The sequence below is a fragment of the Diadema setosum genome, chromosome 22 (assembly GCF_964275005.1).
Source record: "Diadema setosum chromosome 22, eeDiaSeto1, whole genome shotgun sequence".
NCBI lineage: Eukaryota > Metazoa > Echinodermata > Echinoidea > Diadematoida > Diadematidae > Diadema > Diadema setosum.
Genome location: NC_092706.1, coordinates 2197011 through 2212920, shown reverse-complemented (window position 1 = coordinate 2212920; position 15910 = coordinate 2197011). Strand labels below are relative to the sequence as shown.

At 35.7% G+C, this 15910-nt stretch overlaps 1 protein-coding gene across 1 annotated transcript; it reads right to left on the bottom strand.

The window, feature by feature from the left end:
- Positions 1-650: 650 nt before the first annotated feature.
- On the bottom strand, positions 651-1417 carry LOC140245041 (uncharacterized). Its single transcript, XM_072324633.1, has 2 exons — positions 1132-1417; positions 651-769 (listed from the first exon to the last, which is right to left on the bottom strand). Exons 1-2 carry the CDS (start codon positions 1415-1417, stop codon positions 651-653), a joined length of 405 nt encoding a protein of 134 aa, XP_072180734.1.
- Positions 1418-15910: the final 14493 nt, after the last annotated feature.

Genomic DNA, 15910 nt, shown 5'->3' with positions numbered 1-15910 from the left:
TGCAATTAAGTCACTATTTTGTTATAATAATATTATCAATAGATTTTTCAAGAACAAATCTTTCCTTGTGTTTTATAATCAAATATGTCTTCATTTCACACTGATTTTATTCTTGTTTACTTCCTTCCATGTTTACGTTCCTTAAAAACACTCGTCACAACCAAGGTTTTTAATAAGTGTGCAGCAACTCTGCCCTTGAGCAAATTCAAAATGTAACGACCACTGACAGGATTCAAATATTGCTATTCTCAGTCAAAATATTCATTATAAATGTGTTGCAAATAATAAATTATGTTATATATTGTACATACTGTAAAGTTAGGGTTTTTTCGCACAAGACCGTTTTCTTATTTTCCTTGTTATATATCAAGGCACCTAAATAATAACAAAAATGTTTCTTTTTAACCAAAGGAAGAAAAACAAAAGATTAATGTTTCACTATGTGATGCCTGTAAGAATACAAATAAACAAGGTGACAATATACAAGTATCTGACCAATGTTCTCATGCAGCATGATAATTTAAGGAGAACACGCAATTTTTTTCTGTTACAATTTTCGATCAGGTCTATTGCTTTCATTATTTGAATAAACCGTCTTACGAATGTGAGTGAGATCTGTGGAACCCTTTCGCCTGCCACCTCTTCAACGTTCATTTCGCTTCCATTGGTTCCCCGCGGCTCCGAGACTTGTCACCCGGGTCTTCTGTAGGAGGCGAAGGGAGGTCGGGAACTTCGACTGCGGCGAATGGTATATTCCTTCGTACTAGCTCTGGTAAGATTGAATAAGATTGCATAAGCGACATTAAAGTAGAAAAATTATATTTTCGACTCCTAAAATCACATGCATTAAGTACTGACCTATGCCCACAACATATCTATTATTGTTGTTTGAATACTTCAAAACATAATTATAATACATACATACAACGTATACACACAATGTTACAATGTATATTGATAAGAAGATAATTAATAGACAGTATCTCACCTTAATATTATAATCCAGGATAAAAAAAAAGGAATCCAATAAACGTTCGAAATGAATCAGCTTGTAATGTTCAATCTTACGTTAAAGTGGAAAATAAAATAAATGGTGCACAAATTTTAATGGTTGTGTTGCTGTAACCATACCATCTTCCAAAACTTCAGCCGCAGCTGTCACGTCATTGTCTCGGAGGATGTTGCGAAGCTTTACAGCACTTTCTTCCCTCGTTCCATATTTATTCACGTATTTATGGAGCAAGTTCGTGATTGCTTCCTTAGGGTTCATTACAAGAAAGCCACCAATCATGGCATTACTACCCTCAGCCGCTTCGAACCCAAGGATGGTGCTGAATGTGGTTGCGCTAGTTTGTGCCATATCCACCTTTCCAGCAATTCGGAGAAGGAACTGAGCGTTTAGAATATCCTTCTCCATGTTTTACTTGATCTCCTTTCACCTGGGTTGCAAAAAGAAGAAGAAGAAGAAGAAGAAAAAGAAGAAGAACCGGATGAGAAGCAGTTTTGTCTTGAAGTATTCATGATCTAGAGCTCTAAATCGTTTAAAACACAATTACAAGAAAGTTGTAGTAGTAAATGTGGGTGAGCTGCCTTAATCAATTTTAACGTATATGCCCCAGTATTGTCAGGAATTGTACCTTCAACCCATAGCTAATTTCCCATGGAGATTCATGTGAAATTAAGGGATAAAACAGAAAGCAGTAAACCAGCAAAAAAAAAAAAGGGAAAATCTCCATGAATTCCTTTATATTTAGCATCAACATTTTTTGTTTGTTTATTCTTTAAGAGTGACATGTCTTGGGAGGGTCAATTTTATTCACTGGTGTGAGGAATTTACGGGTCAAAATTCTGTACTGCTTTTAGTCTGAGAAGAATAGACTTTAAGACCAAATTCTTACGGGACGCTCACGATTTGGCACTTCTCTTATATGCAAGGAAAGTTATGAAATCGTGAGGTGTTGCAAATTTTTGAAATGTAGTCCCAATAAAGGAAAAACACTCGCATACATTGACGCTAAGTACATGGCCATGTAAGCGTATGTTTCTCATGGATATTGTACTCAAAACGCGTAATATTCTGTATGTATACATCGATAGAGGACTTGTTCAATCAGTTGCAATATGAAGAAATAGTTCTCCCGCAGTTAATATGATTAAGCAAATGAGTGAGCTGATGATATGATGTCATAATCACACAATTTTCCAGTGTACAACAACAACAAAAACCTGACGATAACTCAGTTTTTGCTATTTTTATTGTAAAGCGAAATGTAATTCAGAGCTGCATAAATTAAAATAAGAAATATGGATCAAACCTATTAGTATTAACTAGACCGGGGTGTAACTGCGTTTTAATAAAACCACCTGGCAATCTCAACATGTTGTTTACACCCGATGTAGCAAGATGTGAGGAAATGACATCGCAGCTAGCTAATTTGCATATTTTTATATTGATTGTTTGAGAACCGTTTACTGAATTTCACAATAATCAATTTTAAATTCACAATAATAACTTCCTTAATTTTTATCCTACTTCGTTCATATTTCCACTGTTGTGCTAATTACATTTTACTCCTCCTTTACAGAATTACTCTAACTGGTTCCGAAAGTGTTGGAGTCGAGACTATAAAGTAAACCTTCTTACACGATATTTTTGTCTCGTGAGTTTCAATGGTAAAAACACTCTTGACGATCAGACAGGGTGTGGAAGACTGGTTGAATATTTCACTGTAGAGACTCATCACTGAAAACTGGTTTTGCGTAGAAGTGATGGTTCAAGGAAATATGATTGGCATAACAATGACACTCTTTTCTTTCTCCCTCTCTCTCTCTTCTATTCTTTTGTTTTCGAGAAGTATTCATAATGTATGTTTTGCCCGGTTTTTTCCCTCTCTCTCTCTCTTCTTGAAGGCTGCCATATCCTCAAGCTATTATGCTTATTTGACGACAGTCTCCTGCATTTACACTCCCAGTACATGCGCCATGATTCAGCCAGATCATTTGTTTCACCATATATTATCCCGAGTAGTTCACATTCTTATTCTTATTTTCAATATCTATACATAAACTTCAATCATATTCGGATGTCAACAGTAGGGTTCCTATGCTTTATTGTGTCGAAAAATGACTGTATTTCATTTGTAAAACATATTCAATGCAGACATTTCTAATCAATTCATCTGAATTCAAATTCAAATGGAATTAAAAATGATTTCATACAATAAAACGTGCAAATAGCTAAAAGTTACACTGATGTTGTTTTCATCTATTTATTTTTGTGGTTTTTTTTTTTCCAGTAACGACTAATATTTTATAACTGACGAAAGGTTTCCTATCATATAAAACGATTTAACGTTCACACGCACAGTAAGAGACTTTCAAATAATTTATCACAGTAACTATGACAAAATTCAACCAACCTATTGCATGTTAGTTCTACCACATTTCATCACTGAAGTCAGCCGATATAGCCATGTCCGCGCTTAAATTCCAGTTCCATTTCACTGAAGGATAATAATATCCTACTTCACACTTAATTTCAGTTTCCATTTCACTATTGAATAGGAAAATATTCTCCTACAATGTAGAATACTATTATCCTTTAGTGAAAAGGAAACTGGAATTTAATTGAAATCAAAATGAAGACTGCCTGTTGGATTTTTAAAATTATATGGCCAGGCGTGACTGTAGTAGTTGTAAAGGTACGATTGAAAACATACCTGCACTGAGTACCAACAGGCAGTGAATATATTCAAAATATTGGTCTAAAGAAAAATCCCTGAGTGACTAACTCCTCGCAATACAGACAGAAAATTTCGACATTTCTGATGAGAATGATTGAGAAAAAACCAACAATATTGTAAGGATAGTTTTAGAAGTCATACACAAACCTTTACTCACTGCTTAGATGCCCTGTAGGCAGACAACGCTAGGTCACGAAGAATGGCGTGCTATTTGTAGTGAGCATGCAGCTGCCGTATAGGAGTGGCTGACTATTCATTGCAAACATGGAAATCCCCGTAGTAGTTCCCAACATTGAGTGCATTTGGCGCACAAGCGTGAAAGCAACTCAGTCTATTGATAAAGGTACCCAATTATACCAATATCAAGCATCCCATTATATTCGGTTGACAGCGCGTGGGGATAAAAAAAAACAACAACAAACAAACAAAAAACGCGATGAGAAGCGTGTTGATTGCACTCAGTATTAACAAGGAGGTACTGGTACCTCCTTGGTATATAGGGCTACACACAAACACAGAAAACGGGTATACGCCATTGTGTACTAGATATTAGGATGTTCTGTGTGGCATGAAAATAATTGTTTGCTTTCTTTTAGAAGTCAGCCTATTTAGCATTTAAACTTTGATACCTTCTACTTGAAGGATATGCTCAAAATACGCGTAGATGGACCTTTGTATTGTCAAATAAGATTGCCTGCTTTAGCTCGAAATTCCCCTAACATGCCTGAGCGAACATATTCTTCATATGTATCCATTACAACCAAACAGCAGTTACCATTTACTGGTCACAGTCTGTGTGTGGTGTAAATGACAAGATTCTTTGATACTCGTTTTCTCACTAGCTTACAGCTCTATAGAATGGCTTGTGCCGAAAGGGTGGGTTGGGTGGTGGCGCGTCGCGTTAATGGGAACACCACCCTTCGTCCAAAGCCCCCCGGTTTTGCCGAAAGGGTGCGTTGGGAGGGTTGGGTCGCGTCGCGTTGACTGGAACCCCACCCTTCGTCCAAAGCCCCCCCCCCCCCCCCCCGGTTTTGCCGAAAGGGTGCGTTGGTACTTTTTCTCATGTAATATTAAAAGACGAGTTTTGAATTTATATTTAACCTTCAAGCAACCATGTCAAAGAGGCTATCGTCCGAATCGGTTTACACTCTATTACCACTTGGTCTACAGCCAGTTGGTCTAATAGACTGTTTAATATCAGTTGGTCTAACAACCAGTTGGTCTAGTCATCATTTCGTCCAATAACTATTTGGTCTAATTGTTATTTGGTTTAATTACTATTTGGTCTACAGTCAATTCGTCTAATAATAGCCATTTGGTCTATTTTTGGTCTAACACCAATTTATATCATCAAATACCGATTTGGTCTATTATGAGTTGGTCTAATTCCATTTCGTCTAATCATCAAATGGTCTAAAATAAAACCAAATTTGTCCAATATAAATTTGGTGTACAAATCATTAATTTTGGTCCATTGCCCATAAAATTTGGTCAAGCCTCGGTCTATCATCATTTAGTCTACACCCATTTAGTCTAATAACCATTGATCTTATTGTCATTTGGTCTAATAGCCAGCCTCCTGGTCTAATCAGGTATCATTTGGTCCAATTATCGTTTCGTCTATATGACAAACTGGGCTTTTTTTTTTTTTGGGGGGGGGGTGGGCCCTTTTTATTGATGTGTACACCAAATTTATATTGAACAAATTTGGTTTTATTTTAGACCATTAACATTTTGATGATTAGACGAAATGGAATTAGACCAACTCATAATAGACCAAAAATAGACCAAATGGCTATTATTAGACGAATTGACTGTAGACCACATAGTAATTAAACCAAATAACAATTAGACCAAACAGTAATTGGACGAAATGATGACTAGACCAACTGGTTATTAGACGAACTGATATTTAAACAGTCTATTAGACCAGCTGGCTGTAGACCAAGTGGTAATAGAGTGTAAACCGATCCGGACAATAGCCTCTTTGAAATGGTTGTTTGAAGGTTAAATATAAATTCAAAACTCGTCTTTTAATATTACATGAGAAAAAGTACCAACGCACCCTTTCGGCAAAACCGGGGGGGGGGGGGGGCTTTGGACGAAGGGTGGGGTTCCAGTCAACGCGACGCGACCCAACGCTCCCAACGCAACCTTTCGGCAAAACCGGGGGGGGGGGGGGGGGGCTTTGGACGAAGGGTGGTGTTCCCATTAACGCGACGCGCCACCACCCAACCCACCCTTTCGGCACAAGCCCTATAGAATCAGGTCATTGTTGAAAACTCATGTATTTGATGGCAAGCAGTCGAAAAACTCACTTATTACCTACATAGATAGATAATGTAAAACTGTATGATTTTCCGTTTACCAGTTAAAACGTAAGCCCACTACGGTATAAATATCTTCAAAATTGAAATGAAATTAAAATAATGAAAATAAAAAATAAAAGTAGTATCCATATCCTTGTTATCGCCTATGTAGGTTGAGTTGTTTGTGTGTCTCTCTGTGCGAACAAACCAATGTGGAGTTGTCGCTACTCACAGATCACATAAAGTGAATTGTTAATGAGTCAACGTCTCTTAACTCTGAGAATGAGAATTCAATGACATTGAGAGCCGAGATAAGCACATACCTTGTGGAAAACTCTTACGATTGAAGTGAAGACAGTCGGGGTATCCACACAAAAAGCAGGTATATCAATTTCTTGACAGTAGGATCTATGTTCGTGTTCGTGTTATAGCTGACGACCGCGCAATATGCCTGTATTGGCAGCTTTCTTGCTGTCAGTTCGTGTGTGTGATACATTTCCATATACCCTCATTCCTATTACAGTCTTTATGCACTTTAAAGGGATGATACAGTTTTGATTGATAATTAGAAACCACTTACAGGAAATATATCAAATGGCATAATGCAATTCTAAGAGAAAGTGAAAGTTTATTTGAAAAAAAAAAAATCGATTTTGAAATGGCTGAGTTATCCCAAAACAAAGTGGGCCTTATAAAAAGGTTGGTTCCAACTGTTATTAGGACTACTTTGTTTTACTTTGTTTTTGGATAGCCTACCTCAGCCATTTTAAACCAATAGTTCCATTATTTTTTTTTCCATTATAACTATGTTATTGTATAATGTCCTGTTAGAAATGTATGCTCTGTAATATTCAAATAAGTGATTGCTAATCATCATCAAAAAGTTGAAACCTGAATCCCCTTTAATAATAGGTCTACTCCCCTGGCTGCCTCTTAGATTACTCTCGGTTTTGCTTCCTGTTATTATGTCCTTCCACGAATACTCCTTCAGCTAAACGTTGGACGCACGTAGACAGCTCAGACCCAATTACATACACATCAAACTGACACTCGTTTAGTGTATTAATTTTGAGTACAAAAAAAAAACAACAGTTATTCTGAGTATTGTATATGGAGCGATCAATATTTAAGACGAGTTCTTAAAATACTAGAAGTTTGGCTTTCTTAAAATCAATAGTCTGGACCCCATTTTTAAAGAATAGGCCTAGTGCGTAGCTGCAGGCAGTCGTTCGTAACTTGCCAAAGTGGCACTTAATTCATCACGTACTAATGGATTTATTTTGTTTTTTTAACCAAAGCCGTTCGCAATCTAGGTGGGACTTTATCTATTGAAGACAAACATATCAGTACTTCGTACAAGACTGATTTTAAGCAAAATGTATATGCAATTGACATAAATATGAAAATTTTGTTGTTTTTGTTGTTATTTTGATTTTCGCGAATTGCGCCGAGACCCTAATTTAGCTAAAATATTATGTCCTTATTTTCTAGCTAAAGGTCATTTTGTGAATAGTTTGTTGTTTTTGTTTGTTTGCTTGTTTGATTGTTTGTCGTTTGAGAAGGGATTACACTTTACCAGCATTTGAACCCCTATTGTATTTACGCACGACTCTTTATTTAACACCCCAGGTGTATCTGGCCCGAAATCTTTTCTCTAACTTCTCGACTAGGTCGGACAATCGATATTTAGGCTTAGTATCCTAAAATCGAGTATCATTAAATATCAATTTGGACCAAGGATTTAAACTTGACCAGTGTAGACTTCATAGCATGTATCGGACCTGTCAAACGCCTTTTTTATTTTCGATCATATTTCGTGAGTGAAAATATGTGGCGAAGATGCGTCAGCTCGAGTGTGTAACGCCAGATGAGTCTCAACCACCGGGAACGTTACTTTAAAAAGCGCCACCTATCGGTTCTACAATGATCACTCTTTTAAATAAACATTGGTGGCCCGCCATTTATTTCTGGTTGCCCCGAGCTATTAAGCCACCGCTAATGTCTAACCGTATTTGTATGTGTATGTATGTGTATAATAATGTATTCTACATATAATTATACATGTATAGGTAAATGTATTTATTTGTATTATTTCTAGAAATGTCTGTAAATATATTCACACATGTAATGACTGGTGTGCTAAAAGAACTCTAAGGAATGTAGATTGATCTGCATTGTGATCTCTTCATGACAATCGAAAAAAAAAGTTCTATCTCTATTTATTTCAGAAAAGCAGAAAATGATTACTTTTGTTAAAGAAAATGAAATGATATACTCAGAGCTGGATCCAGATGATGTCATTATTTCCAGTGTATTGCATGAAGATAACTCTTTAAATTGTGTTTTTATCACAGGGCCCTGTTCAAAGCATCACAAGTTGAACTTGCTTTCGTGTTTCAAGTCAGCAGTAAAAGCAAATGGAAGCTTCTAAAAAAAAACATTTTCTATACCTTGCACTTTATCTGAAAAGAAAAAACGGTTCACAACGTGCATTCTCATAACACACAGCAGATAAAAAAAAAAAAAAATTCTGAGACGTTTTCCCTTTGATATGGGTTTACAGTAAATATGGGACATCAACCCAACTTGATAAAGGAACATTCATAGTTTTACATCATTTGATATTTCAAGTTGATTCTCCCGTATTCAATTTGAATGAGAATGTTGCTTATTTTGTTAAGGATGTTATGGTATCTATTGCTTTGAAATAAGTGTACCCTGTTTTCTTTCACCGATAGTTATCTACAAAGTGAGCGAGAGATCTGTTCGGCACTCTGTAGGTAGGTACGTACTTGCAATACCCATTGGAAGGTAAACAAAATTCAACAACTTGCAGAAGAAGATGCCTTCCAAAGTTATACTTTAAATTGGCTTTTCTCTGAAATCAAAGTAATTTCTTAAATCTGGCAGTATCATTGCAAAGTAAAAACGTTAAATGGAAAAAAAAAAGTTTGTATGATGCTTCTTGTTAAAGCAAACAAAATGCAAATAAAACTTTGTTACGTGAGAAGGAGTTCCCTGGCAAAAAGCGGTCACTTACTCGGGCAAAATCTTTAAAAACAGTTTCATGCAGACAGGTCGATTTTAATTTATCCTGACTCACGAAATTCTTCTTGGAAAAGTTGTTGTTGTTGTTGCTATTGTTGTTGTTGTACTTATGGTGTTTCTTTTTTTTTTTTGTTCTCTGCGCTTCACATTAATTCTGATGGCGTTTAATCCAACGATCAAACCTGTGTTTAAAACACGAGGCTCTAGATTTATAACAAGATAATATCACACATAAATGTGTCATTTTAGATAAACCATCACGCAAGTAGAGTAATTCTAAAATTAGTAGCAAAACTTGTCTTCAAGATTAAAGGTAGGGAATCCCATTTGCATGCCTTAAATGAAGAGTTGTATAAATTCAGTGGTATGTTGAAGAGAGTATCATTGTAGAAACTCCCATAAAGTATTGAAAGTGGAAGGTAACATTTAGTACATTTTTATTGACCGTTAGATTTTGAACTGAATTTTTTTCGGGGCTCACCGTAAATTCCAGTACATTACTAGGCTACTGTACCTTTGCAGACCCATGCACTGCATGTGTGTCCATCATGTATATTTTGTCAAGGAAGTTCATCAAAACTTACAAGCATTTCTATATACATTCTTGCCACACACTCTATGTTATTACATCAGCTCTTATACTTTTAGATTTGCGTTTATAGATAAAAAAATACAGAAGACTGCAACAAAAAGGCTTAAGTGTGGCTGACACACAGAACTACTGAGTAGTTGAGTTTTGTGCATTATTCAAATTTCAGATAACTGTTGACTTCCAAATTTCTCAGCAGTGGCCTAAACAAGTCCCCTGAGGTTCATATTTAATGTTTTGCTGCATTTTGGGAGGTCTGTAAAAGGTATCCCCTACCTTAAAAAAAAAAAAATCGGTCCCTCTTAATCTCTGGAACTGTTCTAACAACATACAGGTTCATTACAAATGCCTGTGTTGATAGAGATTGCGTTCTTCTGTAAAAACAGAAGTCAGCATTTTTGACACGAGTATACGAAGAACAAAAGTAAAAAATATTATCTATTCTGCAAGTCAGGAACGTACCTTTACTTACTGCTTAGATGGCCTGTTGGCAAACAACGCCACGTCTTGGTGAGCATCAGCGGTGCAGTGTATATTCAATGCCACAGGAATAGCTGGTCACAATGTGATATAAAATCGCCATATTATACCGTTCTTTGTTAAAATTGTTTGACCCACAATTGGTATAACGCAATTGCTAGCTTGTTGATCGACCCAATAATAGCAATATCAACAATCCAACAGTGAAATCATGAAATGGGGACGTGTTGAAAACACCAAGTATGCAAACACAGAGCACAGTAATGTTCTCAGGGGTCACATTCATGGCATTTATTAACATACCTTCTCTACTTGAAGGAGACAAGTATACTAAATTGCTTACCCATCTTGACATGGTGCGGATGGATCTTTGTCTTCTTAAAGGTAGGGGATACCTTTTACAGACCTCCCAAAATGCAGCAAAGCATCAAATATGAACCTCAGGGGACTTGTTTAGGCCACTGCTGAGAAATTTGGAAGTCAACAGTTATCTACAATTTGAATAATGCACAAAACTCAACTACTCAGTAGTTCTGTTTGTCAGCCACACTTAAGCCTTTTTTGTTGCAGTCTTCTGTATTTTTTTATCTATAAACACAAATCTAAAAGTATAAGAGCTGATGTAATAACATATAGAGTGTGTGGCAAGAATGTATATGGAAATGTTTTGTAAGTTTTGATGAACTTTCTTCACAAAATATACATGATGGACACACATGCAGTGCATGGGTCTGCAAAGGTAGCCTAGTAATGTGCTGGAATTTACGGTGAGCCCCGAAAAAAAAAAAAAATTCAATTCAAAATCTAACGGTCAATAAAAATGTACCAAATGTTACCTTCCACTTTCAATACTTTATGGGAGTTTCTAAAATGATACTCTCTTCAACATACCACTGTATTTATACAACTCTTCATTTGAGGCATGCAAATGGGATTCCCTACCTTTAACATGAGATTGATTGCTTGAGCCAATGGTGTGGTCAAGTGCTGAGACGGGGGGGGGGGGGGGGGATTGAAGGTCCAGAGGGGCGATCACAACCTATGCTCAAAAAACTACACGCAACGCACATACCCTCACACATAGAAACACACACACACACACACACGCACACACACATACACAAATACACACAAACATGTGTAACGATCATCCACACACAGAAACAAAAGGGCGTCGATCCCTGTTCAGGATTGGGGTCAAAACTCAAAGGCCCGAATTCACGAAGGTGGTACAATAATGAAACCATGGTTTAAACCATGGACAAAAACCATGGAGTGCCAAGTGTCACATGGAATAATTCGCTACGAAATCAGCCATTTGGTCGATAAAATCATTATTTTGTAACGAAATGACAATATTTTGTAACTAAATGAACATTTCGTCCACAAAATTATAATTTTGTTAACGAAACGGTCATTTTGTCGACGAAATGACCAATTTCGTAACGAAATATTCCATGCGACACTTGGCGCTCCATGGTTTTTGTCCATGGTTTAAACCATGGTTTCATTTGTACCACCTTCGCGAATTCGGGCCTATTAGGCCACTGCTGAGAAATTTGGAAGTCAACAGTTATCTACAATTTGAATAATGCACAAAACTGAACTACTCAGTAGTTCTGTGTGTCAGCCACACTTAAGCCTTTTTGTTGCAGTCTTCTGTATTTTTTATCTATAAACACAAATCTAAAAGTATAAGAGCTGATGTAATAACATATAGAGTGTGTGGCAAGAATGTATATAGAAATGTTTGTAAGTTTTGATGAATTTTCTTCACAAAATATACATGATGGACACACATGCAGTGCATGGGTCTGCAGAGGTAGCCTAGTAATGTACTGGAATTTACGGTGAGCCCCGAAAAAAAAAAATCAATTCAAAATCTAACGGTCAATAAAAATGTACTAAATGTTACCTTCCACTTCCAATACTTTATGGGAGTTTCTAAAATGATACTCTCTTCAACATACCACTGTATTTATACAACTCTTCATTTAAGGCATGCAAATGGGATTCCCTACCTTTAATGAAGTTAAAAGTGACAGATCATTAAATTCTAACATAGACGATATAAACAAAAGAAAGAGACAAAGAGAAAGACAAGCAAAAGGGAAATATAATGCAGATGAATTTAAAGGATGGTATAGTGTTGGTTGTGATGGGGACTGAGCTTTCAACTTTTTGCTAGATACTAAGAAACCACTTTAATATGAAATGTTACTGAGCGTACAATTATGAAAATCAGTTTGAAATGGCTGAGATATCCCCATAACAAAGTAAAACAAAGCGATCCTAATGAGAGGTGGGTTCCAACTTTTATCAGGATCCCTCTGTTTTATCACATTTTCATTTAATAAACTTTGAATCCCTCTTAGAACCACATGCTCTTGTATATATTATTTCATATGAAGTTTCTCATTATCTCACAATAAAAATTTGGAAACCTAAGAAGTCCCATCTCAACCAAAGCTATGCCATCCTTTACAAGCCACCACTCACTGTACTGCATTCACCACCATTGAACCTCTTGCACTAAATAAATCATATGCATGAAAAAAGTCAAGTACTGATCAAAAGAATGAATAATCATGAATCGTTCACATATCTGGATCTGTGACCTTATGTTTTATATCAATGGTTTAACAACTCATATTATGACCAAGCCAAAGAGAGAGAGTTATAGAAAAGCTCAAGTGTACACATCGTTATTGAATGAAATCGTTATCCATTCACTCCAGCCCTCGACATTTACTTAGCTTGTCATCTACTGCACAATGTATCAAAGTTGATATCTCGTAGAAATGACAGAGCATCAGTAGAATATACTATGCACTGAGACACAAGGCAACTTTGATTTGAATTATTGCGGTCTTTGAGGTTGGACTTCATCGTGACAGGTACAAATTGAAGTCGATCTATTCATTCTCAAACATAGAGAAAAAATATTATGTTGTTCTACAATCTATTCGTTTGGTTACAGACTGCAAGTACTCTCATTGATGAATGATCAAGTAGGGTACAATATATTGAACGAATGCCACATACAATCAGACAATCTTTCCACTTTAATAACCAAATGTTAATCCTCTTTGTGAACATATTTTTGCAGACGTTGTTCGATAATGCTCTGTATACGCTATGCAGATTTTACACTCAAAGATAACTACATGTACTTTGCATTCCAAATGTTTTAGGTTCGCATAACCACTTAATACTTGTTAGTAGTAGATAAAATGTCAATACATAAATGATACATTATTTCTTTGTATTTGTTTAGTCTCTTAAGTATGCTTCCACGTAAGTCTTCCGACGTTTTTCATTATATTGATGGGTGTATATGGTGGATTAAGAACACAAACTACACTGGTATGTCTGTATCTCATGATGGTTAGTCAAAACCACTGTCAGGCACAATTGGTGTAACAAGACATTCAATATCAAAGACATCATGATTAAATGTGGTTCTCTTTTCCAAATGTGTCCGTTTTCCTGTTCAGAATAAAAGCGCTTTTAAATGTATATTATGATGGTAACCTGGAAATCACTCACATATAATCGGGTAAAGAGCCAAATCGTGGACCCTATCACTTTTTTTCATAGAGGCAAATTACGAAATATCACATTTAAGTAATAATCGCTGCCTTTGACATTCCGTTCAACCTTAACGTATTTTCAATTCTATGTATTGTACATACCACATTGATGTTCTTGTAGAAGGACCTTGGTAACGCTGAGTACAGGATCACATAGTGTTTTCTCAACTCCATTTATTTGGAAATCAAAGATACACAACTGCAAACAAGTTAAGGATCTTTACAAAAACCAGTTTTAGAGTACTTTCGAAAGACAAGAAACTTGATCAAAAGATTTAGTGACACTTTTATTCAAACCGGCCTTCTTTTATTCATAATTATTGACATCTTTATATCGTGTATCTTGTTACATTACAATAGCATAGAATCTGAAATAGACAGCATAAAGGAAATTTAAGATCAATCTGTGAATACACAATCCAAGTCGTAAGAATTGTGGACGGTTTTGTGCTTGTATCACCGAACGGGAAGGCGAGGTGCTTTCTATTTGCATGTATAATATTGGTCATCGCTCCCTGGCACACATCTAAGGCAGCGTTTTGAATAATTTCATAATGGTAATAATTGTGTTACGCGGTGTGTGCTTAACAAATATTCTCCACCAATAAAAAAAAAAAAAAAACTCTTGCGTCAAATAACATTCAATATTGCCACAGCGAAATGATAACTGCGGAGATGAAAATAAGAATCAATTTTGCAAGAATGTTCCAAATGTAATGAATTCATCAATAGCCGTATAGAGTGACATTTTGAAAGAGCAGAAGATCAGATGAGTCATCAGTTCGTATATTTTCTGATACATGAAACAAAGTTAGACCACCTCAAATATAAGAAAGCTGGATACGTTTATGCTGAACTCAAGAAACAAGTTTACCAATGCAAGTTAAGTGTATGTTGAACTCAACGAAAAAAGTTCATTAATGCAAATTTAAACCTGTTCTTACAAAACACAATAATTTCAATAATGGGAGTTGTTCTGTAGGACAAGGTTCATTCTAGTTTTCTGGTCGTTAATAACATCCTTTGAATATTAATACCTTTAAGTCTGTCTTTTTTATGGAGGCGGGGTAAAATGGCATCTGACTTTGACATTTCTATTTTCCTTAAGCTTGTCGTTTAAGGATTTACTTTTTATTTTGATTAGGCAAGGAGTTCTTTAGGTGAACTAATCAATTATTCAAAGACATCGAATTCGCATTTTTACAATCATCAATATTTCATCGAATCAGATTTGGTCAGATGGTGGCCTAATTGATAAAATTTTCTTCTGAGAAATAAGAGGGACGAACTATAAAACTTGTATGTGTTTTGAGTGCCGATTGGTACAGAAAACCACAAATATACACAATGTCTAAGGTCTTTCACACTTAAAGGGTTAGCAATACATAATGGTAATACGCAGTGTGAAGACGTTGAGACTGAAGCATCCCATAGTGCTTACTAGTAGGATCTTTCCATTGACGCGCTACGAAAAGGTGATATTATACTTTTGCAGTTAATCAAACATAATAAACAAATCCATAGATATGTGCAATCATACAATCAATTTCGATGCTCTTTTTAAAAAATATATATAGCTTCAACAATCACAAACGACACTGTCCTGCTTGATTCTATTTGTAAGTTTGTCTGCAAGAATGATGTTTCTTACCTCCGAATAAAATAAATCTGTGATAAAAAAGATTACATAATTTCTATGATACATATGTACACTTGTTATATCCACATGGGTTTGAACAAAAAATTCAAATATTGCACTTTTCACGCAAAAAGAGCTTGTACATAGATGTTCTTCCTCTAAATGTTAGTTTCTTGAAATCTAAATTCTTTTCAAATGCTACAAAATACTACAGTATTCATAAAGATCGTGGACCAAGTGTAGCTAAAGATACCAATAATACACAATCAGGTTACTGATAAAAACAAAATATCAAACTGTCACATAATCGGTGTATTATTGAAGATTACTTTTTCGACTTCTGGGTTTCATATCTGTTTTACTTTATTAATTACATTCCCTGGTATTGACGAAAGGGTGTATCTAATACAAGATGAATTGTTACGTTTTGCCTATCATCAGTTCTCTAGAGGCTTTTTTTACTTTCTTATTACCAGACAATTGTAGCATATTATTGTGTACAACAGGTA